We start from the raw sequence: 9,876 nt of genomic DNA on the forward strand, positions 1-9,876 counted from the left end.
CGCGAAGAGCCAGTGTTTGGCACTTGCATCGGTGTTCAAACTGATCTGTTCCACCAAGTGTTCATCCGATCATGCCCAAATGCACCTCGACATGGTGCAGTCCAACATTGCATGCCTCCACGAGTCCGGGGTTCCACACAGAGCATGGGGACATGTGACGGTGGTGCAAAATGTCGGCTGTAGGTACTGAGTGCTGGGCTAAACGCCATGCAAAAACTTTCTGCTTCGACGGGACCTTTATATGCCACAGTGACATCCACGCTTTTCCTTCCGGAGCCAACTCTGAGATCCCAGCTTTTTCTTCTATCCAATTCTCCCTCTGATATTTGGTATTCAGCACCATGTGATAGGCTGATTTGACTGAGAAAGTACCCCCACGTTCCCCGCTCCAGGCCCAAAAATCCTCGATGTTACGCGTGCATAGTGGGATAGCTAGAATTGCATCTGCATCAAAAGACATGAATACAGAACGGATGAGCTGCTCTCCCCAAGTGGGCGTGGTGACATCAATTAACTCAGCAACCCGGGTGGGAGGGTTTGCAACCAGCGAGGTGATGGGCCTCATCGGGCCTGTTCTGGGGATCCAGTTGGTCTCCCAGCTGTCTGTTGTAGCCCCATTGCCAATTCTACGAATGAGCCCTTGCTTCAAAATATCCCGTCCATCGATGATAGCTCTCCATATTTGTGACGGATGATTGCCCAACTCCGCTTCGAGGATAGAGCTTTGGGGGTAGTAAACAACTTTCAACAGTCTCGCACTAAGAGAGGAGGGATCTTGCAGAATCCTCCATGATTGTCTGGCCAGCAAAGCCAGATTAAAGATCTCCATATCTCGAAATCCCAAGCCTTTCAAGTGTTTAGGGTGTGTCAACACATCCCAAGAAACCCAGGCTGGTCTCCACTTCCCTTGCTTACTCCCCCACCAAAACTGTCGTATGATCGAGGTTATGTTCTCACACAATCCTCTCGGTAGCCGGAAACACGCCATTAAGTATACTGGTATAGCTTGGGCGACCGACTTTATTAACACCTCCTTTCCTGCAGCTAATAATAGCTTCTACATCCATCCTCTTATCTTTTCCCATATTCTGTCCCTTAGGTATTTAAATTTTCCCATCTTGGATTGGCCAACATCCGTGGGCATACCTAAGTATCTGTCACTTAGCGACTTATTATGAACATGCATAATATTTTTTATACTATCCCTTCTCTGTTGCGGGCACCCCTTGCTAAAATATATAGACGACTTCTTTCTTTTATCCAGGCATTGCCAATGGATGCCCTACTACAGGCCTGGGGCTTCAAGATAACAGGCACACCAAAACAGTTTACAGGCCAGCCCACATGCGCCAGCTGGCCCAATAGTGAAGCAGCACGCATGGCCTGGCCCCCTGACAATATATATAGGAGTACTTTTTCTCAAGAAAACAAAAATATGAGTACTTATAAACACGGCACACTTTAGTCGATTATTCGGCCAAAGCGCCACGTGCACCAATAAACAGTAAATAAATTCAGAAGGAAAAACTGCTTCTTTTCCCTCAAAGATGCTCTAGTGTGAGAGTGCCATGTGCATCGGATGAACAGTAAATTCAAAGAAAATGGCAATTTTTGGCATAAAAGATGCTTATCATGGCAAAATAACACTGAAGGAAGTCTTGACAAAAAAAAATCTGCTCCGAACAGTGTTTTTTTAAGTTTCTCTGAGACACAATTTTTCTCTCAAGAGCTCGAATGTCATTTTGCCACAAATTTTTGCACATTCAAGCATCTCTGATGCCAAAAAATATCAGATTATTTTGAATTCTTTTGCTATTTTATTTGAATTCACTGTTCATGATCTGCACTTGGGCACCGAACAACGGACAACTGACATCTTTTTTTGTTTCTAAATGAACAACATTCACACATAGCCCATCCAATATTCAACAACACTTTTGGCAGCAGAGACAAATGTACGTTAGCGAAGTTCTATTTTCTCCTCCTTCACTCATCTTCGTCGTCGCTTTCAAAAACAACGCCCTTCCGGCGATGAACAGTCGCAGGCTGTTTCCTCGGCGGGGAATCCTCGTCCGAGTCCACCTCCCTGCGCCTTTGGCTCCCACCCACTGCTGACTCTCTCTTCCGCTTTGGTTCCTGCACAGCCAGTTCCAGTTTGATTAACATTATTACCATCTTTCCTCCATTGAGTAGTCAGTCGGCCATGACTGAATGACAGGTTAAATGGAAATCATGGTGCTTCCTTCTGTTCTGGTTACCATCTCACTCTCAGATCAACACGGCAGCAGAGCGAAAGAAAACTATCTACAAAGTCCGACATCTAAAATTTCAATTCAAATTGGCGACCGTATTCCTAATGTCAGAGTTACAAGCAATCTTGTGTTTGCCTGTTATTGAACTACTTAATTCTTTACCGTGTATGCCAGGTAAGAGGACCTGACTCTTGCTAAATTGGATGGTTACTGCAGTTTACCACACAACCTACTTCTTAAAAGGAAAACTGAAGTTTGAGGCAGTGGCATCTTACCTGGATTCCTTCATCTGACATAGGCTCCGGGTCTTCCTCATATTCATCCTCCTCATCCAGCTCTTCCCTTCCACCGGTGGGAGAGTGCTCAATGTCCTCGCCTTCAGTTTCATACTCTGACTCCTCCCTTTCACTCTCAGAGTACTCCTGGCGTCTCGCCGGGCGAGAAGGAGGGAAGGACGGTTTGCGAGGAACACCTCTGCTCATATTCGACTGAGAATGTGCACAGAATACATGTAAGCATTGACAGCAATAAATTTGTTCAAATGAGAATGCATCTTTGCCCAGTTATCCACCTTCTTTGCGTTAATTATACGCCTTTCACCTAGTGCTTCAGCCTCCAAGTCATCCTCAAAATGACCACGAGATGCCATTCGCCGAGAGCTGTAGTGGTTGTCAGTCTCCTCATCCTGCCAAAAGTAAGTATATGTTCAATGAATTCTTGCCACATTCCGCTACTACCCGGAAGAGCGGAGCTAGTAACACACAAGAATAGCATTCATGTCCCAAGACAACACAGTAGTCACCCACAGCCCACAAATACAACCTCACTTATTTAATTCAATCTAAGAAAAAGTTATCCAGGCAAGTAAATCAGCACAGCACTTCATACTCTCTAGTCTTACAAAAACAGCTACTGAGCATGTATCTCCAGGTCCCATGGCAACATGACAGTATCAGAATAAAATTACCCACCTAGGCAAAAATTGCAGATGTACATTCAAGAAGGTAACCCAGAGTTGGAGTAAACTAGGGAAGCATGAAATGAATTTCATACAGAACTATACTTCCCATAGTATGACCTAGAGTAAGCTTTAATAAGTTCACACTAGATCTGTGATTAAAATATAAAAGAAATATACAGTTAGATCTAAATGATTGGTGATTGTTAAATGACATTTACTAGTGTAGGTCAAGAGAAACTGTGCTTACACTGTATATCATTTATTCTTAAAACTAACACTGTATATACCAGAATAGCTAGTTGTACCATAATCTTCTTGATTGGCAAAAAGCAGCGAAACAACAACCCACCTCATCTAATGCATCTTCCAAAAACCCTGGAGAAAGCTGCCTTCTTTGCCTGGCAGGTTGTGTGTATTTGCGGTTCACCTTTTCTCGTTTGCGTTGAAGAATTGAATGAGCTCTAATACTTTGGCCCTCAGCCTGCATAATTACTATGTCAGTGAAAAAGGAAAAACTTTGCTGAAAATGCATACAAAATCGGTTTTGGTGGGGGAAAACGGAAAAAGAGGTCAGCAATGAACACAATTAATATGCCTCCAGAATGGGACAAGAATCACAATTTATTGTTGCACCTTCATAAATGGCAACTTCACTTGATTTGATGTTTGGAGTGTTGGTTGTACTGTGTCACACTGAACGCTATGGACAATTCAGGGTGTTCAAGACTTCAAATACGATCAGACTCAACCTGTTGAATCCATTACTCATTTTCTCTTTGTACTGTTTTAGCCAACGTGGTTGGAGCTAGTTAAGGAAATGAACTACAGCCATATTCATCGGTTTCCATAGTTTGTATCCAAACCGGGTTGAGAACCCCTAACCATAATCATGAGATTACAAATCGAATCATTAGTACAAGAACTATTAGACCCTACCCTTAGATCAGTTAGGCTGACACTTACTGAATGGAACAAGAAACACAGAGAAGAACTTCTGAACCAGTCAAGCTCAAACTCTACAAAACAAAATGGGTTTATTAATGTTGACTTATGTGTTGGTATGTATGCAATGGCAGAGGTTCAGACCAAAATAAGTGGGGGCCAACATTGATTAATAGATGACTTAGGCAATACATTTAAAGGTCAATTTTCTCATGTGTCTTCTGCAACGGATTCATGAAAGCAAGGGGTTTCGTGTCAAATGGTTGTCTAGAGGAGTGAGTACAAATCTCTACAGGTTTCTGATCTTAGAACTCATCCTCCCATCGTTTCAGGGCTATAGAAAAGAGGAAACACAAATAAAACTGTCGGACTCGTCCAATGTTCTGAGAATGGAAGCTGCTAAGGGATGACCGAACGTCCAATAGGGTTTATCCACAGTCATCAAGTCCCATGATCCAGCAGGGAGGGAAAGCAGGAATTTGAAGATCAAGCAGAGAGAGGACGAGCAGAGCAAAGGGCTGGGCTGGGCTGGATTCTGTTTTTCTGGTGAAACAGCCACCCATTTTTTGTTCTCTGATAATGGGGAACATTGCATTTGTAGGCTTAATATGGTAAAAACATGCTCTTCATGAGGTTCCCAGCACCAGCATGAAGCGCTGCAGACCCTACTAGGAAGTAGTAATTCAACTATCTTAGGGAAAAAGAAACATACATGTGGAGAACATGGCAAGCCCCTATGGCTATCAGTAAGAGAGATGCATGGAAAGTGGACGTGTAACAAGACACAAGTGTTTTTATATCTGACATAGGAGCCTTAGCTTAAGCAGCTAAGTTCGGCAAACACAAATCATGGACAAGTCAATGAGCATATTCAACCACTGGACTAAACAGTGGAGTTTTTGTTACCCTTTCTTTTTCCTGCTTCACTCTCTCAGGATCCTTAGCATCATACCACTTTTGCATCTTAACAGTTTTCTTGTTCTGGGAATCAACAAGAGCGGTTAATAAACGATGTGACTTTGAAGACAAGGAAGATGGCATAAATCTCATTTTCTGTAGAAGTCTTCCTTGTGATTGTAGAACTCCCTGCATTATGATTCAAAAATAATCAAGCCAGTGAAACTTATTGTGGATGATGTTGAGAGTATAGATGAACAAAGAGGCCGTACGAAATGCAATTGGAAAGCAGACAAGAAATAGTTTACCTTCCCACTCCTCAGAAACAGATGGGACTGATCATGATTTGCTTCATGTACGGATATATCAAGAACTTCATTACCAATCAGCAGCTGCATGGTTCCATCTTTCCATTTGACAAAGCGTGCATTACTTTCAACCTGCAAGAAATCAATGTGCAAAGCTTCAATTATCGGTGGGGAAAACAAATCTCAGTAATACAGCAGCAAAAAAAATGCATCACGTGCATAGGTCTTCAAGGTGGAGGGAAAAGATAGCTGTAAGGAAAACAAGAACATCGCCAAATTGAAAGAACATAGAAGATCAATGAAACCATCATGATGTCATAAGTAGAGTGGTGACATAATCTAGATAGGAATATGCCATATCAACTTCAAGGAGAGAGAATTTGAAAATATGGCAATGTAAACATAAGTTTGTAACTGACTATAACACCAAATGATTTCATAATACTACATTGCTGCATGAAAAATGTTTCACTTACTGATGTAGTGCCATCAGCATTCTTGACAGTTCTCCACCGCACAATATTGTCCTCCAGTCGTATTTTTTTCTTGGTCCCAGATTCATCTGTAACGTAAACATCTTCTTCCACATATGTTTTGGGATCAAAAGGCCTCGGATCAATCCCCATTATGTTTGATACCTTGATCACGTTCATCTACAAGATAAGAAATCATTAGGTAACAAAACCCTGCCTGAATAGCTGCAGAAGTGCAAACCTATTCAGCATGGATCATAACATTCTGTCATTCTTACCAAAGCCCATAGAACATGAGATGACCTATGATAAGGATATGTATCTAGACCAAAATGTTTTCACCATCAAGTACAAGAATGTTGTTCATCAATCATCACACACGAGTTATTTCCTTCCCAACAATGTTGCTCATCAATCATCACAGCACAAGTTATTTCCTTGTCATTTTATTATACCAGACAGGTGTATACCAGGTGTAAAACAGAACATCACCCGTTAGACTATTAAGGAGTAACAGATAGCAAAGAATAATAAAGAATGATGTGCATGTACACCATGCACAACAGAAAAAGGCATGCAACGTCAAAATAAAATTGTTGGATACAATAAAGCAAATAGGCTGAGCTTAAGAGAACAGGCTTATATATAGACAAGATAATATCGCTACTAGACTTCAAAAGCCAAGAGACTGTTGTCTACAGATTTCAAACAGTAATCAACCATCAAATGATAAACCACATGCACCAGTACTCAACCATATCATCAGAAAAAAAGAGAGCGAAGAGACTGAAAGGCACCCCTCGCAGAGAGGGAGAGAGAGACTGAAAGGCAAGATTTAAATGTGAAGTTAACTCACTCTGTCCGGTCGAGCTGGTGGCTGCTGACGTGGAACCACCAAGTTCAACGGTGGACCAACTGGCTTCTCTTTTGTTTTTGGCTCGCGGTTGTCATCTGAATCATATCGTATATCATCATCAGCCACGACATCATCTGGCTGCAAGTCTTTCTCATATTGCAATTCATCCTCCATGGGCTACAGAAGAAGAGAATAAGGGAAATTTATTGTGTGCCTAGAGATGAAAAGGCTTTAAATAACAAGATAATGTGTAATAGATGGGAAAAATCATCAAACCTGATTGGAAGCACAGATCAATATTCATGCAGAACAAATGCAAGAAACGCAGAAGGTTTAAGTTGTTCGCATGACTACTTAGTTAAGCTAAGATTTATTTAGGGAAGCACAAAATGGCAAATACAAGGGTAAAATGAGATAAAAGACCACCATATTGGCCACTGTTCTGTGTCGATAAAAAAAACTCGGTTACACTAACATGTACTGCATTATCCTTATCATCCAGTAAGCAGCTACGCATTGCTGTCTAGACTCATAACTGTGACTAAGATCGCTTCTGGAGATCTGGAATTTCTATATTTTACTGAATGGATGAAAAAGGAAGAATTTGGGATTTGAATCTTACATTGGAATCTTCGTCAATTTCATGCGGGGCATGATAAGGAGCAGGTTCATCTTCATCGCTATCACCAAACACATCACGGACAACTTCATGATCTCTCTCTTCCTCCATTGGGAAGGATCTACATAAGAGAAGAATATGAATGCACTGCCGAAATAATGAATCATTTAGTCAACCATGGAACAAATTACTTAGTAATGTCAGGTCTAGCAAGCATAAAACGCATAATATTTAACAAAGTAGCATTCTAGTTTTCCTTGCCTTGGTTTCCTTTGAGGAGCTTCCTCATCTTCAGGAGCTTGACCAGCATAATAATTATCTTCAGACCCCTCAGATTCAGAGGCAACAACTTCCCTTCTTCTACTGGGAACCGCCTGCTGCTCGTAGCCATCTTCTTCACTGTCCATGCCTCTTGCGTCAGTTTGCATCACCCCATCACTCAGTTCTCTTTCTGGTGAGCTCTGAACCTTTTCCGGGTCACTTTCTCCTTGATCAAGATCAGCAGGATGGGCCTCTGTTTCACTTTCCTCTTCCATTCCAAGTTGGCCCTCACTCTCACCTTCTCCTTCCGCTTCTCCTTCCCCTCCATTCTCTGCCTCATCCTCCCCTTCTTCCTGGATAAACATATCAGTAAGAAAATGTCACATCAGATGGCTTAATCAATGTCGACGCAGAATTAGGGATATGAAGAAATCTACAGGAGCATATCTTTAACTCTTTCGCAAGACCAACATTCCAGATTTAAAGATTCATTTTAAAAGTAAGAGTCATCGTTGTTCCAATCACTTGCTAGTTGCTACACAAAATTCCCAGGATATACAGAGATTGCATCACACAACAATCAGCAAGCTGGCGCATGCACGCGCCTACAATTCTCCACCTCGCCTAAACTTACGAATTTCTACTTCAAAATGTTTCAGTTAGATTTCCCAGGATCAATTAAAAACATAAGCCCACAATTTCTCGAGCAATTTTGGGCCCGGTCTCGAGGCTTCGAATCGACAGTTCCCCAAAGAGAAAACTAAGCCCTAGCCCAGGATGGGGATTGAGAGAGTAGAGCAGGGGAGATCAATCACGGCGAGAAGGGGACTGGATGTGTGTTACCGAGTGGTAGGCGTCGTGGGAAGGGCCGTGGCTGCGTCCCTCGTCTTCTTCCTCCTCGTCCTCCTCTTGGTCCAGAACTTGGCGATGGCGCTGCATCTGCTGTGGCGGCCCCTGGTCGTCATCGTCGGCGACCTCGATGGGGTCGTCCTCCTCTTCGTCCTCAGACTGGTCGCCGAAGAGGTTCTGCATCATCTGGTTGCGCGTCTCCTCCTCGACATCCCTCTCCCGGTCACCGCCCGCCATCGCCGCCGCCGCTGCTTTCCGCTCCTGTTTGGGTTTCTTCAGTTTCCGCTCCGAGGCGAGTTTATGCGTGGGTCGCGTGGCCTTCGAGCCACTGAAGAAAATTGCGTGGGAGACAGCTTTTTTTTTAGGGTTGCGTGGGAGACAGCTATAGATCCAACTATAGGACCCACATACAATCGACTTCCGGAGAATTTCGTTTGTACTTTTTGTTTTCAAAGAGTTTTTTTTACTTTCTTTTTTTTAGGAAATTTGTAAACAGTATTTATAATTGCATCTCAAAAGAAGTAGGAGTATTTATAATGAAATATAACTAGCAAACGAGCTTATTTTGATATTGAGCAGACAAAATGTTCATGAATTATAATATTACAGTGCACGACCATGATAGGCCTTGGAAGATTGGATGACATCAAGTTCATGTTTGCGATGGCAGGGCATGAATTATAGTAATACACCTGGACAATAATAACAATGGATGATGGACAATGTCTAGGGCCCATTCTTTTGGACTGCTGATATGGACCGAACCTCGTGACGCGATCTGGTATGTTGTTGCGGCCCGATCTTTCACGACACTCCAACACCAATAGCAGCAACCTCTTGCCCGCGCACACGATGTACACGAAATACATGGTTTGAACCTTGCGGCTCAACACGAGAAAACCAATCTCGACGACGGTACTCACGCATAAAACAATTTTCTCGTCGAGAAATCGCAATACAGAGGTTTTTTTAAGCTTTCTTCAAAACTTAGGGATTTTTAGACAGCTTCCCCCAAAACTTGATATGGGTATTTACCCAAAAAAAAATGTTTTATTCATAAAATAACATGCCTTTACATGGAACGTGATATGGCTATTTATACTAGTATAACTGACCCATCTAACAATGATTAAACACACGCAAGCTTTCGTATCTATTCCTGACTTCCAAACGGAAACAACTAAAGACAGAAATGACTTGATATTTTTCTTAAATAGAACTCTAAACTTGAAAATGATTAAACACACGCAAGCTTTCGTATATCTATTCCTGACTTCCAAACGAAAACCACTAAAGACAGGAAATGACTCAATATTTTTCTTAAATAGAACTCTAAACTTGACACAATATCTTGCGGATCTCTTTGGGATGGGCCCCAGCCAACAACAGAACATAATGAAATATATTCACGCACATCAGGACTCCTCCTGGCAGCTTCACGTGTCTTCTCTTTCCATG

The 9,876-nt window shown here is 42.3% G+C and overlaps 1 protein-coding gene across 1 annotated transcript; it reads right to left on the bottom strand.

Moving 5' to 3' along the window:
• Positions 1-1,794: 1,794 nt before the first annotated feature.
• LOC109762135 (protein LEO1 homolog) lies at positions 1,795-8,820 on the bottom strand. Its single transcript, XM_020320951.4, has 11 exons — positions 8,413-8,820; positions 7,570-7,922; positions 7,312-7,429; positions 6,690-6,866; positions 5,837-6,013; positions 5,361-5,492; positions 5,062-5,241; positions 3,563-3,694; positions 2,824-2,937; positions 2,528-2,740; positions 1,795-2,136 (listed from the first exon to the last, which is right to left on the bottom strand). The coding sequence occupies exons 1-11, from the start codon at positions 8,653-8,655 to the stop codon at positions 1,987-1,989; spliced, it is 1,989 nt and encodes a 662-aa protein (XP_020176540.1). The 5' UTR covers positions 8,656-8,820; the 3' UTR covers positions 1,795-1,986.
• Between the last annotated feature and the right edge of the window lie 1,056 nt (positions 8,821-9,876).

This window comes from Aegilops tauschii, chromosome 2 (assembly GCF_002575655.3).
Source record: "Aegilops tauschii subsp. strangulata cultivar AL8/78 chromosome 2, Aet v6.0, whole genome shotgun sequence".
Classification (NCBI taxonomy): Eukaryota; Viridiplantae; Streptophyta; class Magnoliopsida; order Poales; family Poaceae; genus Aegilops; species Aegilops tauschii.